At 61.3% G+C, this 21,602-nt stretch overlaps 4 protein-coding genes across 4 annotated transcripts; all 4 read left to right on the plus strand.

Annotated features, from left to right (window-relative positions):
- Positions 1-1,451: 1,451 nt before the first annotated feature.
- On the plus strand, positions 1,452-2,186 carry LPMP_060650 (hypothetical protein; the record flags this gene model as incomplete). Its single annotated transcript, XM_010705644.1, has 1 exon — positions 1,452-2,186. The coding sequence occupies one exon, from the start codon at positions 1,452-1,454 to the stop codon at positions 2,184-2,186; it is 735 nt and encodes a 244-aa protein (XP_010703946.1).
- Positions 2,187-3,178: 992 nt separating this feature from the next.
- Positions 3,179-4,324, plus strand: LPMP_060660 (hypothetical protein; the record flags this gene model as incomplete). Its single annotated transcript, XM_010705645.1, has 1 exon — positions 3,179-4,324. The coding sequence occupies one exon, from the start codon at positions 3,179-3,181 to the stop codon at positions 4,322-4,324; it is 1,146 nt and encodes a 381-aa protein (XP_010703947.1).
- Positions 4,325-6,556: 2,232 nt separating this feature from the next.
- LPMP_060670 (hypothetical protein) lies at positions 6,557-13,564 on the plus strand (the record flags this gene model as incomplete). The annotated part of the gene is made up of 1 exon (XM_010705646.1): positions 6,557-13,564. The coding sequence occupies one exon, from the start codon at positions 6,557-6,559 to the stop codon at positions 13,562-13,564; it is 7,008 nt and encodes a 2,335-aa protein (XP_010703948.1).
- A 1,289-nt stretch (positions 13,565-14,853) lies between these two features.
- LPMP_060680 (hypothetical protein) lies at positions 14,854-17,100 on the plus strand (the record flags this gene model as incomplete). The annotated part of the gene is made up of 1 exon (XM_010705647.1): positions 14,854-17,100. One exon carries the CDS (start codon positions 14,854-14,856, stop codon positions 17,098-17,100), a length of 2,247 nt encoding a protein of 748 aa, XP_010703949.1.
- Positions 17,101-21,602: the final 4,502 nt, after the last annotated feature.

The following is a 21,602-nucleotide window of genomic DNA, read 5'->3' on the forward strand; positions in this document are numbered from 1 at the left end:
GCGCCTCTTATCTTTTTTACACTTTTTTCCTCTTCCGTCCTCGTCGTTGTTTTCGCTTCCCCTTCGTTAAGTCCCCCCCCCCACCCTGGATCGAGCCACCCGCACACCCCCGTCATTTTTAGTCACCCGTGCGCAGTGTGACAAGCGGAACGATGAATGCGAGTGGAATGGTGTTTGAGGGTTGCCTGTGGGCATGTGTATGTGTGCGCCCCCCTTCCTTCCCCCCCTCCTCCTCCTGCTCCCCCCCTTGACACATCCGCCCCTCCATCCATCTTTCCCCCCCTGTCTTTCTCTCTTCGGTTTCTCGTTGTGCACATGCTCGTGTAGCTCCTGGATGGTGATGCTGTTGCAGTGCTGATTTCGGTGGTTACTTTTCTCTGCGTGTGTTTCGGCGTGTGTGTTTTCGATGTCGTTGCGTGTTTTGTCACTTTTGCTTGTGCTGATTTATTTCGTATTTGGTGCTTGACCACTTCAGCGTCTCCCTCTCTCCTTCCCTCCCTTTCAACGGCTTCCTCCCTCTTCTGTGAAATCTTATTGGCAGTGAATTCAGCGGCGCGAGGTGTTGCCCGCGCATGTGTGTGTGTCTCGCTTTGCGTGCCTGGCGTGGTGTGTTAATGGACTCTGTGGTACCAGCATAGGTGGGAGAGTGGCTCTCGAGCCATATTAGCACCAGTCTTCTCACTTACTCACCCAGGGGTGGGGTCAGCACAGAGGCGTACCACCTCGACACCCCCCCACACACCCCTGTACGCAGTGTTGCATGGCGGTGGTGGTGGTGATGTGCGCATGAGCTCTTCTGTATTTTGCTTCGCCTGTTCTCTCCTTCCTCGCCTCTCGCTCTACCGGTGTCTTCCCTCACCGCAGCGTGAGAGGGAGAGGGAGAGGACGAGATCTGTTCCCCCCCCTCCTCCTCCTCTTCCCCCTCTCCCTCAGTTTCTCACTTGCTCTCTCGTGATGTGTCTGCGTTGTAGGTGAGCTCGATTTCTCGTCGGCGTCACTAGCGGAGAGGAGGGCGACAAGGAAACACAAAATATCGCTTTGAGATGGGACGAAGCATCGAAAAGCGCCGCGGCGAATGCACACACACGCACGCAAAGGTGAAGCCCACTCCGTGAGTTTTCCACACTCTGCACGCATCGCGCGCCGCTCTACTCCTCCTCCTTCTACTGAGCCGCGGCCTCTTCTCAACTTCATGCCTCTGCCTGCCATCCCCCCGTCCTCCTCTCTTGTCCTCCTTCACTTCCCTTTCCCACCGTCAGCAGCGATTAGGAAGCGGCGTAGCTAAAGTGTCTTCCCCCTCTCTCTCTGCACGTTTGTGTGTCTGCGCTTTACTACTCCCTGTCTTCCTGCCCTCCAACTCCACTACCGCCCCCATCAGCGGGTCTACAGCGAGGGCGCCTTCTCGCAGGTCTCCCTCACCCCTTGCTGGCTGACTTGTGCCCAAAGTGAAAATGGGCGCCAAGGGTTCGAAGACGTCGTCCTCGTCGTCTGCCGTGCTGGCTGCCACGACCACTGCTGGCGAGAAGCAAGACATGGCCAAGAGGTGGGATGGCTCGGTAGGTAATGTTAGTGACGCCGACCTCGGTGTCACTCCCGATGTCTCGCTCTATTCAAGTATCAGCACGCCCGAGGAAAACGCGGCGAAGCGCAAGGCCTACGCGCACCTGAAGTCGCCATACGCGAAGCGCCGACCAGGAGCGTCAGCAAAGGTGGAGAGAGGCGGCGTCGGTGACAGCAGTGCAGCGACGTCCTTCACCCCTCACATGAACCTCATTGAACAGATCTACAACGAAGACTTCGATACGATCGACCACATCCAGGCCCTGCGCCTGCCGCCGGTAGTAGCGAGGCAGCTGAAGAGCACTGTCCGGGACGAGGCTGAACGCCGCTGTGCCGAAGTGGAGAAGAGAATGGCGCGCTGCCTGCAGGACAAGATGTGGACCTCGTGGAAATGCCAGAAGGAGCGTGACACGTACTACCGCTGCGTTGAGGACACTGAACAGCGCAATCTGCGGCCCGACCCGGTGAATCCAGACTGGGTTGACATGCTCACATCCTTCCGTTGGAAGTATAACCTCGGCGTTTTCCATGGCGAGATTATCGGTCGCAATAACATTATGAGGGAGATTTGGCGTGAGCACTACCCAGATCGCGAGTTGCCGCATCCGTGGGTGAAGGACACATAAGCTGTGTAGAGGTGCATGTAGTGCGAGCCTCTCCCCCCCCTCTCCCCTCGTGTCGTTGTTGTGAACAGGAAGAGCGGAAAGTGAGGTGCGTCTCTCGCGTCTTCTCCCTCTCGCTCAGCGTGTGTGTTTGTGTGCACGTACGTGTGCTTGTAGGGTTGTCTCTTTTCTCTCTCTCCGTTCGCTGTTAGGCGTTGGTAGCGTGTCCACCTGTTCACAGTCGCGCACTCGCTTGCGTTCACACACACACACACACCACTCAGGCAGAGCTTCATAGAGGACAGGTGAGCGGAGATAGGCGCGGGTGTGCACGTGTACATCTTTTCGCTTACCTCTGCCCTCCCATACGCGTTTGCTCTCCTGCCCGGATGCACTGCATGCGAGCCTCCCTCCCTCTCTCTCTCTCTCTTCCACCGTTGCCGCCCTTCGCTTCTTGAGCTTTCTCTCACGCCATCTCCTCTCCCCCGCACTCGTGTTTTCTTTCTGGGCCCTGCTGCGTGCGTGCCTGCATGCGTGAGCTGAATGCTCTGTCATGCGCTTCTCACCAGTGGACGCGAAACAGCAGCGACAGGGCACCCCCGGGCTGCATCAGCGGCGCTGCCAAAAAAAAAACGAGCGCCCGCCTGAGATCACATGGGCACTTCGTCAGCACAAACTTTCGTATTTGCCTCCTCCCTCCTCCTTTCTGCCTCCTCCCTCCTCCCTCCTCCCCGCCCATTCGTCTTTGCACTCTTCAGCTCGAGCGCGAAGATTCGCAGAAGGGTGAGAGGGCGAGGGACGGAGAGGGGGCCGCCATTGCGGGCACAGCAGCACTACGTTGGCACGTACACGCACACCCGCACGCCCGCTAGAAAGCGACGCCCGCTTTGGATGGAGTGTGACCTGGTTTGCTGAGTGTCACCACCAGCAAGTCAACATAACCGTCGTTGGGGTGCTGAGAGCCGCTCGGACTTGTGCGCTTTGTTAGCTCTGCCTTTCTCCTTCCGCCCCAGCAGATGATCCGCGTCTTCGCGAAGACGGTCGTGCCAGTGATGGACATCATCGAGCTGCAGGGCAAGATCGTCATCACAGAGGAGGCGCTGAGCGCCGCGCGAGATGCCAAGGAGCGTCGACGCGCGTCACGACGTGAGCCGCGCCGGAGCGGGGCGACCAACAGCGGCACTGCGTTAGGGGAGGGCACCAGCGGCACGGACATTGGACTTCTGTCTCTCTCCACCGGCAGCGGCAGCAGCAGCAGTTGTTGTAGTGACAGCACCAGTGACGAAGAGGATGGCGAGTGCAGCGCTCACGCCACGGCTGGCCCCAGCGGAGACGCAGACTTTGCGATACGGCGGCACGGCGCTGCAGATTCACTATGTGGGCCTGCATCCGCGCTGCGTGGCCCGTCATCCACAACCGGCGCTTCTCCTGCTGCTCCTCCTCGAGGACCAAATTCATTCTTTGCTTCTCGTCGCGCCACTGTTGTGAAGGTGCCACTCGGCCACGTGGTGCAGGACCGCCTCAATGGGCACCGCTGCACCCTCTGCATCGACACGCTGCGGGTTCATGGCAGTCGGTTCAGCTTCAAGCACCCGTGGCTGGTGCTGCGGGAGTGCACACCTGTTCGTATGCGAAAGCTGCGTCGGCAGATGGCTCGCACGCCGGTAGTGCGTGACGACACACACGCTCGGGAGTTGCTGACAGCGGGTAACGGGGAAGGTGGGGGTGCACCAGTCGCTGAGCCGGCGGATGACGCTGCATCATCGTCATCGGTAGCGCCGGAGGTGACGATGTTATTTTCCGAGTGGCTTCATCAGCACCCAGACATGCTCTCCCTCAACTCTCTTTTCCTCGATGACTTCGATACCGGTGAAAAGGACGATGCGTGCGCACGTGGGCCGACTTCCGCGGACCCAACCTGTGGTGCGTCGAAATCGGCGTCTTCGGAGAGCACGCCTAGGAGTGTCAGGGGACTCAAGCGTCCTCGCGAGGCGGAGAACGTCGAGGATACCGCACTGGACTGCCGGTCGTTCTCATCTCATTCGCCAGCGAGCACCTCCAACATCTCTTCTGCAGCGACGGTCTACAAAAATTACGAAATTGTCGGTGTTGTGCGCAGCGCTGTCCTGTTCAACTCGAAGCCGGAACGCGTCTTTCAGTGAGGACGGAAGTAACGCGAGAGGGTGATGTCGGGGGGAGTCCTGGCGGGGGGTCCGTGTCGGAGAGTCGAGGGGTGGCCAGGGCCCTTTCTTTCTACGTGTGTGCATCGCAGCACGCGATTGCAGCGACGGCTGGTAGAATGAGCCCCGCAAAAGGCGAGTTGTTGCTGGCCCATGTCGGCGAATGGCCTGTACACGTTACGAACGTGCGTATCGGTCTGTCGGTTCTTGCTCTAGTGGGTGCATTGTGTGTGTGTGTGTGTGTATGTGTGAGTGTGTGTGAGTGTGTGGGGGGCGGGACAAGACAGAGGGAGGGGGGCGGGGGTGCGACCATAATTGTCTCCCGTGTACCCTCTTTCCCACCTCTGCCTATGGACATTCACGCATACCGGAAGCCCCCCCCCCCCCCCCCCATCACAGACGCGAATGTGCCTCAGCTGTGGCATTCTGTTCACGTTCACGACGTCGACGTCGATGTCATGGGGGCCGGTGCGGCTGGCTCTTCTCACCTGCTTGATGCAGAGGACGTATACTTCTCCTCTTTTATTTTCCCTGCGCCATCTCTCCTCCTCCTCCCCCCCCCTCTCTCTCTCTCTTTCTCGATTGATCTTCAGAGTCGCAGCAGTAACAGCCAATGCGTTTCCCCCCTGAAAGCAAAGCGTCCCCCCCCCTCTCCCTCCCCCCCCCTCCCACCTCCACGCCACAGATCCCCCTATAGGGGCATCGTTATCACCTCCCCACGCGCACGCACACGTTGAGCGGCTTAAGGAATCGCGACGCAATATCAGCCAACACGCTCGTGCGCATATATGTAAAGGAGAGAGGACATCATCGCCACACACGCCGACAGAAGCTTCGAGGGAGAGCTGAGCACCGGGGCGACGGACAAAGGGGCCTCGTCGCCCTCCTTCCTGCAACTCGAGATCGATAGAGCGGCGGAGAGCGAAAAGAGAGGTGAAGAGGAGACGTGTCTAGGGGCAACCGAGACCGATCAAGCGCGCGCGCGAGAGAGAGAGAGGGAGGTTGGAGGTTGTCAAGCTTGTGTGTGCTCGACGCGGAACACTCCCATACGCAACAACCATCGTGTGTGTGTGTGTGTGTGCGAGGAGCCCACTCCTCTCCCTTCTCCCTCTGCGCGGTGGCGCGACTGACGCGGACGGACACGTAGGCGAAAGAAACACACACACACACACGTCCCCACACACGTTTGCGAAGATCTGCTCGCGTGCGGTGGCTAAGGCAAACAGAGGCGAGGTTCTCCTGCACCGACGGGGGCCGCAGCGACTTCTGCCATACCGGCGAGAGCGCACGTTCGGGTGTGATATCGCCCCCCCCCCCCTCATGCACTCGCATACGCCTATCAGCACAGTTCAGCGTCAAAGGCCCGAACGTGCCATGCCTTCCCCGTCGATGCTTCGGTCTTCGTCATCGAGTCAATTGCGGTGGGTGTGGCGGTGCCAGACGCCGCCGCCATCATTGCGTGCCGGTTCTTGTCCGTACGGGACGACCGCCTTGAGCAGGTGCGCTGTCATGGCCATACCCACAGCCCCTGCTGGTGTAGCCGCTGCATCCTCGAGACGCTCTGCCAGCGCGGGTGCAGCGCTGTCGCGAGCACATATCCCGTCCTCCTCGCTGCTGGCAGCTCCTCTATGCTCAAGCGTGACCCCGCTGTCGTGCGGCGGCTGTGGCGGCAGCGCTGTCCGCATGCCCGAAGCGTATGCCGCGGCTACCACGATGAGGATGGCGGCTTTTCAGCCGGGTAGCACCCTGCTGAAGGGCGTACTGCTTCTCCGCGGTGACGGTGGGGACGGCGGCCGCCGACACATGAGTGCTTCTAGGCCCATGACAGGGCTGCGAGCGATCGCCTCGGCGTCGACGACACTTATCCCGTTTGTTGGCCTTACTGCAGCGTCACCGCTCGCTCACGCCATTCGATGCGCGAGCATGTACAGCGGACGTAGCGGCGCTAGCACAGTGGCGCCCTCTCACGAGACTTCAATGCAGTCGTACGCAACAGCCGCTAAGCACAACAGTGGCCATGACGCGACGGAAACTGACGACGGTGAGACCGTGCAGACCACCTTCGGATTGGCGCAGCACGGCGGCCGCTCAGCATCGTCTACCACCTCTTCTCGTCCTCCTTCCACAGTGTCGCGCAATGCACCCGCTAAAGTCGCTGCCGCTCGTGGCGGGGGCGGTGAAAAGGTCTCTGGTGCAATTCTCGCGGCTTCCATCATGCGACGTCACCGCCTTCACGCATCCCTTCACTACCTCTCGATCTCTTCAGGGGTTGAGGTACCGGAGTGCGCTGGCGGCGCCTACCATCTCCAAGAACGGCCACCGCTGCGTCACAGCACCGTTGCTGTCTCTGCTGCCGCTGGCCGAGGCAACCATGGTAGCTATCTTGGCCGCTCACGCACCTGTGCTAGCAATGTGCGCGTCTCCGTCTTCCCCTCGGTGTTGTTGCGGCCTGCGTCCGGCACCGACAGCGTTTCTTCATCATGTGTTTCCTCGCCAGATGGGCGGCCGTCATCATCGCCGTCGTCGGCCACCGCTACCCGCGCGTCACCGTCAGTGCTGCGTCACGATGCTGCGCACCTGCGCATACAGCAGTACGAGCCCTTTAATCGCCTCTTGCATCGCTACATCGAGCGTGGCCACGTGGCATACGCCACGCAGCGACTCCTCCACCACCCCAATGCCCCCGCGCCGGCCGTCCTCCTTGACATGATCCTGCGGCACCGGGTCCCCGCAGCGTCGTTTGTATGCCAGGCGCTGCTTGCCACGATGCACACGACCCGCCGAGACCGCAGCACGGCCGCCGCCGCGGGCTTCGCGCTGGACCGCGTTGCGGTGCGACTGCGCAACGACGAGAAGGCGCGCGTGCTCTACCAGACTCCCCAGGTACGGGCGCTGCTACTGGAGGCGACACTGCAAGAGTCACTCTTCGACACCGCTGTCGATGTTGTGATGGACATGCCGGTCGAGTGGATCACCCCACATGCGTGGTCACAGCTGGTGGTGATGGCAGGGCAGTCGAAGCTACCACACTCACACTTGCTGTGGAAGCTCTTGAGGCTGCGCGAAGGGTCTTTGTCGACTTTGCGGAGCTCGTCACGCGAAACGCGGGCTTCTGCGCAGCCGGTGCTGACGCGTGCCGGTGAAAGCGCGCTCCTCGGGGCACTGCGCCAGCGTTCACTGAGCACTGCCCCGAGTGCTGTACACCTTAGCCACATGGCTGCGACAGTGGACGCTTCGGCGCTGGAGGCGCCGGAACTGGATGCCATTGCTGTGCCAGATGGGGCTCTTGACACTCGTGCGTGTGCCATAGTGCTCGCACCTGCGAAGAGCGAGGTCGGAGGCGCCCTCTTGACCGACTCGACTGTCGCAGGCGAAGCACTGCCTGTCGACGAGGAGGGTGAGGAGAGTGCGCAGCTAGCGTCGGAAACCAACGAGGGTCAGTCGTCAGCAACACCGGTGATGGCGTTGGTGCCTACAGGCACAGTTGCAGGTGGTGACAACGGGAATCGGTGGTGCGCGCTGGGAGCAGTGGAGCTTGGCTACGCAGCGGAGCACTACAACGGTGATGCATCGCCAGCTGCAGGTGACTTCCGGGCCTCTGGTGCAGCCGGCACGCTCTACAGTCACTCATCCTTTCAAGCGCTGCTGGCGGATGTGGAACGGGAGGGAGTGCAGGCGGGCGGCTCTGCCGAAGCGTCACCGGCAGTTCGGGCTCGTGCGCTGTGGGAGACGACAGCGCTGCGCATGATCAACTCGCGCCATGGCATCGCCTACGGCCTCGACGCTACGATGACGGCGCAAGTGCTGCTGCGCTGCGGTGTCTCCTTCGCGGCGCAGGCCTCGCCGCTGCTGGCGTTACATGTGTTGCGTCGTTATCTGCACAGCTGCCGTCTTCTGCGCGATCAGGTGGTGGCGGCCCAACGCCTGGTGGAGGCCCAACTCAGTGCTGTGGACGAGCGCTCTACGGGTAGAATCCCAAGAGCCACCACCCCCACCACGACTGCTATCGAAAACCAGACACGATCACGCCACCACAGCGAGAGGGCGAGCTCTGATTTGTACCCGCGCCTCTCCCGCACCGTCATGCCGCACCCCGCGCCTTTCTTGGTCTTCTTCAAGGTGATGCGTGAGGCACGCGACGTGCTATTGCACGCCGTCTACGGCAGCGACGAAGAGGACGAGGAGGTGGCTACGCTGTCTGCGACTCAGCGGTACCGAGGCACGGCCGCCGCTGCCGCTGGCCGAGCGCATGCGTCTCTGCCTATGGTGCATTGGGAGCTCGTCTGGCACGTGTTCCAGCAGCTGAATCGCGAGAATCCGCTCTGGTACACCCAGCTGGGGCCGCAGGAGGCGGGTGACCTCTGCATCGACGCGATGGAGGTTCTCTGCCACGGTGCGGACCCATGGCTGACACTGAACGTTGCCCGTCGCGTGTCGGCGCGGCACATCATCGATGGCGTGGATATGTCGCTATGGTTGCTGAATCGACTGGACCCGTCACACCACACCGACGAGGCCCGCGAAGTTGCACGCAAGCTGTTCCGCTGGCTGCTCGTTGACGTTGGCGTGCATGTTCAGCCGCCGCTGCATCGCCACCTCGTCCCCGCCGCGCGAACGCTGATCCGGCTCGGACTGCAAGAGGAGCTGAGCACCCTGTACAACGCCGTGATCGATAACGTCGTTCTGTTCACTCCAGAGCACCGTGACGCTTTCCTCCACGTGCTGCGCGATCTGATTTGTCCCGCTTGTGCCAGCGTGCTGCCGGAGAACGACGTGTACGTTGACCGTGTGTGCCCGAACTGTATGGAGGTGGTGCCGGCGAAGGACACCGACACCATCCCGAGTTTCCGGCTCTCGGCAGAACATGTGGAGCGGCAGCGCGCACAGCGCAAGCAGCGGCGACAGCGGACTCGTCAGCGACTCTCAGCCAGCGTGCGTCGGCTGCAGCAGGATGGCGCGAGGGGGTCGGGCAGCAGCGTTTCACTGTTCCACCCACCACGTGACGCGGCTGATATTCTTCGGTGGCACCTTCAGAAGCGCGACAGCACCGAGCAAGGCGGAGAGGACGGTGCACTGGATATATCACCATCGTCATCGCTGCTACTGGCCGCCAGTGCCGCCGCAGGGGCGCCGTTAGTCCCCGGTGTCTCCGTGTCGAACGAGTTGGCGCTGTTCCCTGTTGCAGGCGAGGCGGCAAGCGGTGCGCAGGTGCTGGATGTTCGGGCAGCCATGGAGGAGTCTTCGCGCCGGCTTGAGCTGCAGCGCGCCGCACGGCGGTACGTGCTGGCGCAGCGTGGAGTGTGCGACGACGCAGACGGCGGAGATGGCGGGTACGCCGGGTCCTCTGGAGGAGTCCCCAGCGCCACATTGCGCGTTACGTATGGGACACTGCCGACAACGTTGCCTGTCTCTGCACAGGCGCTTGATGCGTCGACGCTCAAGTACCTTTCCACTGCGGCGAAGGCGACGCCGGGGTCTGAGCAGGCCGTTGACGGCGCGTGGGTATGTGTATGGTGCCAGGAGGATAATACAGAGTGGTGCAGTCGAGTGCAGTGCAACGCATGCAGGGCTGAAACGGGGCCGGGAGCGCCGTGGAGGCGCTTTGCTTACACGGAGGCGAGTGGTGATATCATGCTAGAGCTGCGCGGGCGTATATCGAACTGTGAGGAGCGGCCAGTCGACGCGATTGTCGCCGGCTACCTGCTGATGGTGTACCGACGTATCTTTCAGCTGCGCGCGACACCGGCAGATCAGGACCGGCTGCTACGGCTGGTGGAGGTACTCTGTCAGCTGCAGGAACGCGTGCTGGCCGCCTACGTGTACACGCGACTCATTCCCATTTCTCAGCGGCGTCTCGGCATGCCGCTGTCCTCACTGGCGCAGGTCTTCGGCCAGGAGATGTCGCCCACCTACCAGGCGCTGAGGCAGGCAGACCTGACACGGCCAGGCGCGGATGGCATGTTCTTTGAGGCCATCTTCGGAGCGCAGACGTGCCGAATCTGCTTTGGTCAGCACGACTGGCACCTCTGCCCTATTGTCACTCGCAACTTCGCTGCATCCGAGTCGGCGACTGGGGAAGACCGCGTGCGCACCGCCATCAGCCTAAGCCCGGAGGAGAAGCAGCGCGCTGTGCTGGAGCGTCTGTCGCAGCGCATTCGACATGCAGCCACGTCATTGTCGCCGTCCGACGAGGAGCTGGAGTCCGCGACGTCCTCGTCGCCTTCATCTCCGTCAGTGCTGCTTCCACCAGGAAGGCCGTGCGTGCGGCTTGTCGTGGACGCATACACGGCCTTCGTGTCCTCGCCCTTCCGCGAGATCTTCGCTGAGCTACATTCATCTGACGCAAATTGCCTGTCATTGCTGCTGAGCCGTGTGCAGCAGTACCGCCGCGCCGCGTTCGTCCTCTGCCACGTGCCGCCGCCGCAGCGTGCGATGGAGGCCTACCTGCGCATGGTGCACTACTTCAATGTCACTGAGGCGGAGGCGCTTGCGCTGCTGGAGCCGCCACCGGCACCGGCGACGGCGTCCAAGGGGCCCGCCGCCAGCGGCTGCAGTAGCGCCGGCTACCCCGCCTCGGTAGTGAGGCATGTCAACTTTATGCAGGTGACGCAGACGTGCTGCATGTGCCTTGACGCCCGCCACGCATCGCACACGTGCCCGCGGCTAGACGAGTGGCTCAAGAGGGTGCAGCGCTTGGCTCTGTCCGGCAGCAGCGGCAGCAATGGGGCTGCCGGCGCGCCTTCGTCGGCCGCTGCCACGACCTTAGTGGACATCCAGGGCGACGCGCGCCTGCGGCGGCGGCTGAAGGCGCAGGTGGACGGCTGGACCACGGCGGGGCCGGAGCGGTTGCATGCCTTTTACCGGTATTTGATCGTCCACATTGATCTGCTACGGCCGATGGCACTAGTGTCTACCGGCACGGCAAAGCCATCGGCTCTCCGACGCGCCGACTTCGACGACCCGCTCGTGTACGCAGTGAACAAGACGATAGTCAAGCTGTCCGCGGTTGAGCGGCGCAGTGAGACGTATCGCCTCTACTCACACGCGCCAGTGGAATGCGTGTCCGTTGCGACGACGGCGGCAGTGCTGCGCATGAACGGCTTCTCGGAGGGAAGCGCGCAAACCTTGCTGACCCACGCCTCTTCTACCGAGGAGGGCCCCGCGACTAGAAGTGACAGCGACACCTTTGCTGGCTCTCGCTGCTCCTCTGTGCTGCTGCACGCCTCGCTCGCCGCTCGCACGGCTGCCGTGCCGGTGCGTCAGTGCTGCCTTCTTTGCTTTTCGCCTGATCACGCCTTTGTGGAGTGTCTTGAGCTGTCGGCGGCGTCGACCGAGGTGGAACGGCTGCTGATAGTGCTACGCAACGTCGCTGAGATTGCCTGCGTGCCCGATGGCATCGGTGCGGCTGCAGCGTACGTCTACAGCGAGTACAACCGCGGGCGACTCTCGGCAGAGATGATGCGCTCGCACCCGGAGCTGGTGCGGGAGCTGCTGATGTTGACGCGCCGCTGCTTCGCCACGCGCCAGCTAAGCCACGGCGTGCGAGTGCTGCGGCGCATTCCAGTTGAGATGGTGCCACCTGACACCGCCTATGTCGATCTCTGGCGCGCGGCTGGCCTACCGGCGGATGAGGTGGAGCAGAAGCGCGTGCAGCTGCTCGCCCTGCTGGACGCGGAGGCCGTGCAGCCGTCCCTCGACCCGCTACCACCGCGGCGAACCTACACGAACGCCTTCTTGTCGCAGCTGAGCCGCACCCTTCATGATGATCTGTGTCGGCACTGCTACGAGCACGGCCACACCATCGCCACCTGTCCGCTTTTTCACGCAGAGGTGAGCTTTGGCCGAGACTACGTGGCCGCGTACCGCATGAGCATGATGTCAGAGCAGCTGGACCGCGCCTGGCAGGAGGCGTACTTGCTGAAGCTGGTGGATTTCTTTGCCACACACTTTCTGTTTATGCCGTTCCACATCGCTGGCGTGGCGAACGCGCTGAACGCGATCACCTCGATGTGGAGCTTCCGCGGTGAGCCAGGCATCGCGCTGCGGCATCTTCTACGCATCCCGCCCGCCTACCGTCGCCGGCAAGCCTTCAAGCACGTGCTCCACTCCCTGCGTGTGCCGCCGGCGGAGATCACAAAGCTGCTGAGCGATTTCTACTTCGCACCAGATGGAAACGCCACGGCGGCGCAGCAGCAGCAGCAGAAGGGCAGCATTCCACCCAGCACGAGTGGATACCACGCGCAGCAGCAACAGGAAGTGGTGATGGCGCAGCATCTGCTGCTGCCAAAGCCCGCCATTCGCGATGTGGCGCGCAAGCAAATCTTCGATCAGGTTCCCGCGGCAGTGGCGGCGCTGGAGGGGAGTGAGGAGCGCATGGCGGAAATCCGCACCCATCACGAGCGGCAAGGTGGAAGCGGTGGCGGCATCACCGCGAAGGTACAAGAGCGTCTTAGCCAGCAGCAACGCGAGCAGCCAGGCCGGCGCTCGACAGAAATGAGCCACGCCAGCTCGCCGCACGCCGCGGCATCTTTTCACTCCCCAGTGCTGCGGCGCATCATGCAAAGTGGCGACATTACTCAGCTACGTGAGGACTTCGATCCGATTCTAACCGAGCTGGAGGACGCCGTTGGCATGAAGCTTGGGAGCCGCCACACGCTCTTTACAAGCACTGCTGAAATCTTCTCCACTGCTGCTGCTACTGCCGCGTCAGCGCCGCCGTCGCCGCCGTCATCGTTTTCGAGCTCGACTCCCTCCAGCTCGAGCAGCGGCAAAGGGAGTGGTACAAGGATGACTGCTTCAGGAGCAGCACCATCATCGCCGACTTTCCCACAGACGCCGGAGGCGGAGGTGGTGGAGGAGGTGCAGACACACTACGCACCGACGCGTTTCCCCAGCTCCCGTCAGTCAACCACCACCAGGGTCTCCACGACCTCGTCCGCCGACGCCACTGCTGGTGTGGCACCGTTCTCAGAGAGGACCGAGCAGCAAGTGAGGGAGGGCGATATTTCCAAACCCGTGGGTGCGTCTCGAGGGAGCAGCAGCAGCGATAGTGGTGGGGATGGCAGGAGTGACTGTCGTGACGCTCGCGGCTCGCGGAGTAACCGCGACCGAAACCCGCGCCATCGCAGCACCAGCCAATGGTCATCGCACGCCTACAACCGCGACCGCGACGGCTGCTCGCGTAAGCACGACAAGAACCGCCATCACAACCGCTCTTCATAGAGTGAAAAGAGAGCGACGGCAGTGAGGTGAGACCGGGACGCGCATTCGCAAACTTTCACATCCGCCTATACATAAGTGCCCTGGGCGTATTCATGGAGGGGGGCGCCGACACCACCCTGTCGTCACCGCCCTCCCTCCCTCCCTCCCTTTCTCTCTCTGTGCCTCTGCTGGTACTCTTCTAGCGTTGCTTTATGTGGTGGTTGTGCTGTGTGGCGCTGCGCACATCTGCGCCACCTCATCCGCTGCCTCCTCTTTGCCTCTTCTTTCCCTAACCCCGCGCACCTTTACCCTCGCATTGGCTGTCGTTTCTTTTTTTTTTTGCCAGCTTCGTAACTCTTCTGTCTGCGTGCTCGTGTGCGAACTTGCCGCTCCCCTCCTTTACTCTCCCCTTCTCTCTCTACCCAGTCGAAGAGGCCGACAGGCAGGCAGGCAGGCAGTCAGGGAGGGAGGGAGGGCTGAGGTCCGCCTTTTCTCGACCCTCAACCCACACCGATGTTTGCTGCTCTCCTGTAGCGGCAGTGCACACCGCCGTCGGCGCCGATGGCCCCGCGCGTTTTGTTTTGATAAATGCAGCGGATAATGTCGGTTTAGACTTCGGTCTTTAAGCGCCAGCACCAACCCCCCCTCCCCCCCCCGCAGTCCATACGCCCTTTGTGCGCATGGCGAGACACTGCGCCGTCGCTCTCTTTTGCTCAGCGGTTTTCGCGTGGGTACTCCCCAAGCCCGCAGGCAGCGAGGGGGAGGGGGATATAGAAGAGGGGCTTCACTGCGCGGGGTACGCATGCGTCTCGATGGCGCCTTCTCTGCCAAGTGTGGAACAAACGGGTCACACGGCGCACGCCACTGCCACCGCGAAACTGCAGCGGTGGTGGAAACGCCTCCTGCACTGTCTCGCACCGTGCAGCTTTCTTTCACGAGCCCTACTCGCCCCACTTTGCTTCTCTCTTCCGTGCTCCCCGCCTTCCTGTCTCTCCCCCGCTTCTTACTGGCATCGCCATACTCGCTAACACGCATACATGCATCACTACGCCCCCGCGTCGGCTTTGCTCATCCTTACCATTATCCCCCCCTCTCTCTCTCACACACGGAACATCTCTCTCCCGCTTGCACGATAGCCATCTGCTCCTCTCACTCTTCCCATCGTCTTTTTCCCCCTCTTTGATTGCTTTTCGTCGTGTCTTTGGCGATCGCTCTTCAATCTCTGCCCCCCCCCTCCCCTCCTTCTCCTCCCCTTCCCCCTCGTAGACTTTCCCTCTCTACCCCGCCCCGCCGCCGCTTGTGACGCAGTAATGCCGAACGCGGTGGTCACGCTGACAATCGAGAAGGCTGCGGGCCTTGTCGCGCTCAACCCGGGGGGAACGTCAAACCCGTTCTTCACCGCCACGATTGGGGCCCAGTGCGTGACGACGCCCGTGGTGAATAAGTCACTGAACCCAATATTTAACGCGACCTTTACCTTTCACGACTGTCCGCTTCCGGCCATGGTGACACTGCGAGCCTTCAACAAGATCCAGTACATCGACGTAGAGGACCCGCTCGGCACCGCTACAGTCACCCTCTTCGACGTGCAGCCGGAGACGACGACGAAGGTTGTACAGCTCAGCCACGGCGGCATCGCAGCACTGGCGCAGCGCGCACCGAATGGGTGCGGTGCGGTTACCGTCGCCTACAGCATCGCCCCAATGCCTGCGGAGGCGGCGGTCCCCACTGTTGCGGAGAACTCGGCGTCTCAGCTGAGCAGCCTGCCCTCATCTACCGCAGCACCTCAGACTTCGCTTGCGGTGGTGACGCCCATATCCGTGCCCGCTGCGCACAATATAGACGGCAACGGGCCAGCGTCTATCCCTGTTGCCTCCGTCCCGTGTAAGGACCACGCCGGCATACTGGGCTCTGTCACGCACGACAGCAGCAGCAGCCTGCTCGCCTCCAACCCCAGCGCCACGAACCCGACCGCGACTACCGCGAGGCTGCAGCCGATCGAGGGTACGACGGCCGCTGTGATGGAGGGCTCAGACGCGTTTACCCCGATGCTTGATGCGATGCAGCAGCAGAGAGCCCACCTCACACCACCCAACCTCACACCTGCTCGGCCGCCGGCGAACAGCACCTTCTTCATTCCACAGGTCGCACCGCCCCCGTCGTCTCTCGCTGCCGTTAACATGTCTTTGAAAGCGGCCCCCATAAATGGGTACGAGAGCTACGCCGTGCATGGCGTGAAGCCGCCGCCGCCGGTGTCCGAGGAAGCTGCCGCCGCCGCCAACCCAGTGCTGCCATCCATGTCAGCGGAGTTTTACTACGCGAACAACACCGCTCACAACGCCCCTGCAGCGCCGCTGTCGGGCGCCGCGCACGCACAGTCCTCGGGAAGTTTCGTTATGCTTCCGGTGGCGTCCGCCGCCCCGGCTGCGGCTCGCTTTGCTTCACTTCAGGAGTCCACTAGTGCCGCGCTCTCCTTCGACACCCAGATGCAGACGTCGTCCGCCAGCTCCCTGTACACCAGCGCCGCGCAGGCCCCAACCTCGGCCTCGCAGACGAAGCTGCTTGTCATACCGCCGAACATCAACGGTACCCCGACTCCGAGCTTCTTACAGACCTCACGCGCTTCGTCTCGCGAGATCTCGCGCCACCCCTCCGTTGCCCAGTTCCCCGCCTCGTCGGGGAACCTGATCACCAGCTTTTCCGCCGACGCCCTACCGCCTCCGCCACTGGTTGGCGCGCTCCCGGTAGCGGTGCCACCTCTCTCGCCGCCGCTTTCCTCGAGCACGACTGGCAGCCTCCGCTCCACTCCTGCTGCACTGTCCCCGCAAAGACAGAGCAATTCCGTCGCCTTCGTCGCCAGCCCACTTCCTGCCGAGACCTCCGTCGCTGCCCCTTCCTCCACGTCGACCAGAGCTGTTGCTGCCCACCGCGGTGTTGCTCCGGCTTTCACCGCCACCGGTGCGCGAGGCGCTGGCGCTGGTGCCGCCTTTCCCTACTCGGCTACTCGCTGCGATGCCTACGCGTCGACGTCTGTAGCCAGCGGCACCACCTCACCGAAGCGCCGCAACCCCCGCAGCGAGATCCAACTCGGCACCGAGGCCTTTGCCATCACATCTGCCGCGCAGATCTACGCCGACAAACAGTACCTGTTTGAAGTCGCCGCCACTGGCACAAACATCGAGGTGTTTCAGAGACTCCGCCAAGTTGATCCCAGCCTCACAAACGGCTTTCTCGAGTGCTTGGACTACTCGGGCCGCAGTCTTCTGCATATCGCAGCGTGGAATGGTCAGCTACACGTGTTGCAGGTGCTGCTGTGCCCCCAGCCCGCCGAGCCAATGATTGACCTGCGCTCTGTTGTAGCGGCAAAGAGTGGTAACACGATTCTGCACGCTGCAGCATGTGGCGGCCAGGCAGAGGTGGCGCAGTGGCTGCGTTACTCGCACCCCACGGCTGGCCCGCTGCTTCTGTCGATGCATAATGCCCGCAGCATGACGGCGGCGGAGTGCGCCATGGAGGCTGGATTTCCACATGTGGCGCGTCTGCTGATGCCCAACTGAGCACCGCTCTTCATGTCTTTCGACCTTCGCTGCGGGTGGCCAGTGGCGCTTTGCAGGAGCTGAGAAGGTGAAAGAGGTGAGGTGTTGGGTGCCGGGAGCACGGTTACAAGGCGTGAAAGGGAGGCAACGTGCAAAGGAGGTTATATATATATACGCAGCGGCGGCCGCCGCTGTAGTGGGTGAAGCTCACGGCTCGCACACGTATGCGCGCGTACCTTTGTGCGTACGGGCGCGTATGCGTGTGTGTGCACCCGTGTGCTTCTTCCCTCCTCTCTGTGCGCCTTGAATTATATATGTGTGTGTGTGCGCGCGTTTCTGCCAGCCTATTTCCTCTCTCTACGCAGCTGAGAGAGAAAAGCAGCAGCAGCGCGCGCGCACACACACACACACTCTCTCTGTACACTTTTCCCTTGTGTCTGTGCCTCTGCCCCTTTTCTCTCACCCACTTTCACCACCACCGCCGCCCCTCTCGCTCGTCATGGGGCGTAGCATTATGTACGTCTCTCTCTCTGTTGGTCTGTACATGTATAGGTATGTAAGTATGTATGCATGTCTCTGTGTGTAGCGTACCTTCTCTTCATTCGCTTGTTTGGCTGCGGAATGGCTGTGTTGTTGTCATCGCTCAGCGCGTTGCTTCTCTTTTCTCTCTTCTTCCCACTTTGTGTGGGACATCATCGCCCTTTTATATTTTTTGCTCTCTTCATTGTTTCTTCTCTGCTTCAGTGCTGTGCAGTGGAGCAGGCGACGAACACACACACACACATACGCGCATTCGTTCTTGTGCTCTCGCTGCACAGGCGTAGATGTGTGCCGCTGTCATTTCTCTCTCTTGCTCTGTACGTGCTGAAGGGCAGAAATGAGGCCACCTTAAGCGGTAATGCGCTCTCAGCACAGCGCTGAGGATGAAAACAGCAAACTCAAAGTAAATATGAAAAGATGCCAAGAAAGAGGAGATCACCGAATCACTTTTGCTTTTTTTGGTTGTTCTCTCTCCCTCCCTCCCTTCCCTCCCTCCCTTCCCTCCTCCCTCCCTCCCCCCTCCCTCCCCGGCCGCTGCACTGTTGCCGCTGCTGTTGTTGTCTCTCGCGTTTGAGCGTCGGTGTGTTGTGTTGTGCTCACTTTTTTGTTTCTCTCGACCGCATTCTCTTTTCATTCTCTCCCTCGTCTCTCTGTGAGTTCACACTGGCGGAGGCGCCGCCCGCGGAGTGCGCCGTCTTCTCTTCCCTTCTCTCGTTCCTGGCCTCTCCCTTCCTGCGCGCGCGGACCGAGGTATCCCGTGGCTGTTGTCTGTTCCTGTCTGTGTGTTAGTGTTCATGTTTTGTTTGTCAGCCGTGTCTCTCTTCCTCTTCCCCTTAACCTGTATGGTCTTGGCCATTTCCTCTCCATTGACACGGTGCTACGGTAGGCGACCGACGAGGGCGATGGTGGCGACGGCCATCCCGTCACCCCCTTGGCCCTCGCTTGCTCCTTTTCTCCGCCTTGATGTTGGTCGGGCGCCTGTGACACCCTCGCCCCGATGACGTGTGCCCCCGCCCCCCGCCAACTACGGAGAGTGAAGGAGCGATCTAGGCGCACTCCCTCTCCTTTTCCCCCACTCTCCCCCCCTCACACGGCCACATACGGGGACGTGTGCCGGGCCGTCGCTGTTCACCCGCTTTCCCTCCCGCCTGTTGCGTTTCCGAAAGAGGGGGTGCAGCGTAAAGGCAGCGATACGAAAGGGAAGTGGTGGATGGGGGTGTGTGGGTGGGGGTGGGGGGGCAAAGGAAAACGATCGACTGAGCTGAGAACTTCGGAAGAGCAGAATCGACAGCGGAGAGCGATGTGTGAGCGAGAGGCCTGCAGAGGCAGTCACGGCAGGAGGAAAAGGAAAGATTCAGCTTTCCAGCACATAGGATGAGGCAGCGAAGAGGAAAAGAGGAGGCGCGAGAAAGCGAACAGGTGATGAGGAGGAGAAGGGGGAGACAACGAAAGTGCTAGCAGCAACACGACGAGAGATGCGCGTCCCTTATTGGTCCTTCAGGCACGCACACGCTGTCTATGTATACCTTCTTCTCCTACTTCTCCCATGCGCGCGCGCCTCACTCGCAGTCCTCGATCATGTACGTGTGTGCGTTGTACGTTCTTATCGCGCGCGTTCCTCTGCCTCTTTCCCGCCTGTATGTCTCTCTCGCTTCTTCCCTCGCTATTTCTCTCTGCTCGGCTCCCCTTTCTGCGCTGATTCAACCGACTCTGCTTCGCGTGTTTTCCTCCTCTCTCTCCCTCCTTTGCCGATGTATGTGTGCCCACGCCCGTTGATGGTCTGTGCTCGTTGGGGCATCTCATCACCTCGATGCTGAGGCAGCCACTTGTCTGCTTATCCTTGGTCAGTTTTACTCGTGTTGTACGTGTGAACGGCGACGGGAAGTATGAGGGAAGAGAGGAGGTGGGGCGGGTCTGGCAGCAGCGTCTCCTGCCAGACCCGCCCCACCCCCTCCTCCTTCCTCAGTGGCATCAGCGGACAGGCGTGTTATTCTGTCGTTGTGTGTGTGTGTGTTTGCGTAGGTGCACGTTTCTCCACCAGAGTGCTCAACGCCTGCGCGCTTTCTGCTTTCACCTCTCCCCCCCCTCTCTCTCTCACTTGCTCCGTACTCCAACCATCGAGGCACCCCTTCTCTTCTCGGCACCCCCATCCCCCCCCCCGGACTCAAGGCGGTGGGCGGTGTCCGCTGGCGGCAAGCGAGTGTGAGCGTAACGTGTTTTACAGCGCGAAAGGGGAATGTGGGGTGGGTGGGGTGTGTGTGTGTGTGTGTGTGTGTGGGGAAAGGGGTACAACAGCCAGCAGCTCTGCCAATGACGAGGATACCCACACGCGCGCGCGTATTCGCACAGGTAGCGATGTCGCTACGAGGCACATTGTGCCCTACTGAGCCGGTCATGAGGGCTGGAGAGAGAGAGGGAGGGAGGGAGATCGTAGAAGCCGAAGTGGCGGTGGCAGCAGCTGGTGCGCAAGGAAAGCGCGCAAGGAAAGTGCGCAAGGAAAGTGCGCAGGGAAAGTGCGCAGGGAAAGTGCGCAAGGAAAGCGCGCAAGGAAAGTGCGCATGCAAAGCCTATTCTGTCTGGTGGTGCGGAGAAGGATGGGGTGCATCCGATGGGGGCAGCGGTCTGGGCCCAAGTGGGCAGCCCTTCCCTCACCGCGCGTGTGTGCCCTCCAGAGTCTGCTGTAGTGCTGTCCTACGCAAGAAGGCATCCCATTTTTCTTTTTTTTTGTGTGTGTGCCTCTCACAAAGGTAAAGCGGCCGCCAATACGCCCGTCTAATCAGCGTGAGCGAGAGATCGAGGTGGTGAGCTGATGTGGGAAAGGGGCGGTGACAACATCTGCTCTCATTCTTTTCACTGTGCACCTCCTCCCACTCCACTCCCCTCTCTCTCTTCCCTCCTCCCTTCCCCTCTCCCACCAGCCACGTCCAGCCTCAACACTTCTTTATAGTACCGCTCTCTTGTGTGCTGCGCGGGATGTTTTCTCTTTCGTTTGGCATTTTTGCCCCCTTCTTCTACTCTCTCACAATCTCGGGTCTCACCTGGGCCCCTATTTCAGTAAATATGAGCGCGTGCGTGGCAGTCAGTGCAGTGTGGCGTCCTTCCCTCTGCTGCAACCGGGTGCTCTCCTGTCGACGGCCACCGCGTCTCTTCCGCCCCTCCCCCCTTTCCGGTACACCCAAAGGCGCGTGTGCGCCTCTCTCTTTTTTTTTTGAGGTTGGTGCGCTCTTCTTCTCTCGCCCCCCCCTCCCCCCTCCCCCCACGCGTCCTTCAGTTCCTCCTCCTCCTCTCTCAGGCTCGTCCACGTGCGTGTCAGTGCGCGTCTCCTCCCCCTCTTTCCCCCTCTCTCTGCGTGCGCGCTTTTCAGGTCGACGTCGAAGGGGACAATGCGGCGTGACGGAGTCCCCCTCCCTCCCTCCTCTACGCCTCTCCGACATATCGGCACCAACGCTTTTTTCTACCAACACGCAGTCGCTCCGACACACACACACACACACGAGAGCTGTGAAGAGGTGACCACACAAGCACGGCCACGGACAAGAAGCGCAGTGTAGCAGCGTTGGCCTTGGCGCACTCGTGCGTGCGTGGCAGTCAGCCATTTCCCATCTCTCTACATTCCCTCCCTCCCTCCCTCTCTCTGTCGAAGAAGCCCATTGTTGTCACTCGGAGGGCCATTCAGCATGTCTTCCCCCTTTCCTTTTTAAAGAAACGCGCCCCCCCCCCTACTGAGCGGAAACGCATACGCCAGTTAATCGAAAACACAAGCGCACGTGTTGCGGGCAGCGAATTTCAGAGTCATTCGTAGGCGTTGACCTTCATCATCAGCCGTGAGGGAAGGGGGGGGGGAGCTGCAGCGACAGTGCGGCGCTCCTCACTCATAAGGGCGCTGTGTGAAGAGAAGGCGTTGGTATGCGAAGGGTTGGCATCCGCGAGTCAGCACCGAGCGATACCCGCCAACGTGTTGAGGAGTCGCATACTCCCCCCCC

Source organism: Leishmania panamensis (genome assembly GCF_000755165.1).
Source record: "Leishmania panamensis strain MHOM/PA/94/PSC-1 chromosome 6 sequence".
In the NCBI taxonomy this organism is placed as follows: Eukaryota; Euglenozoa; class Kinetoplastea; order Trypanosomatida; family Trypanosomatidae; genus Leishmania; species Leishmania panamensis.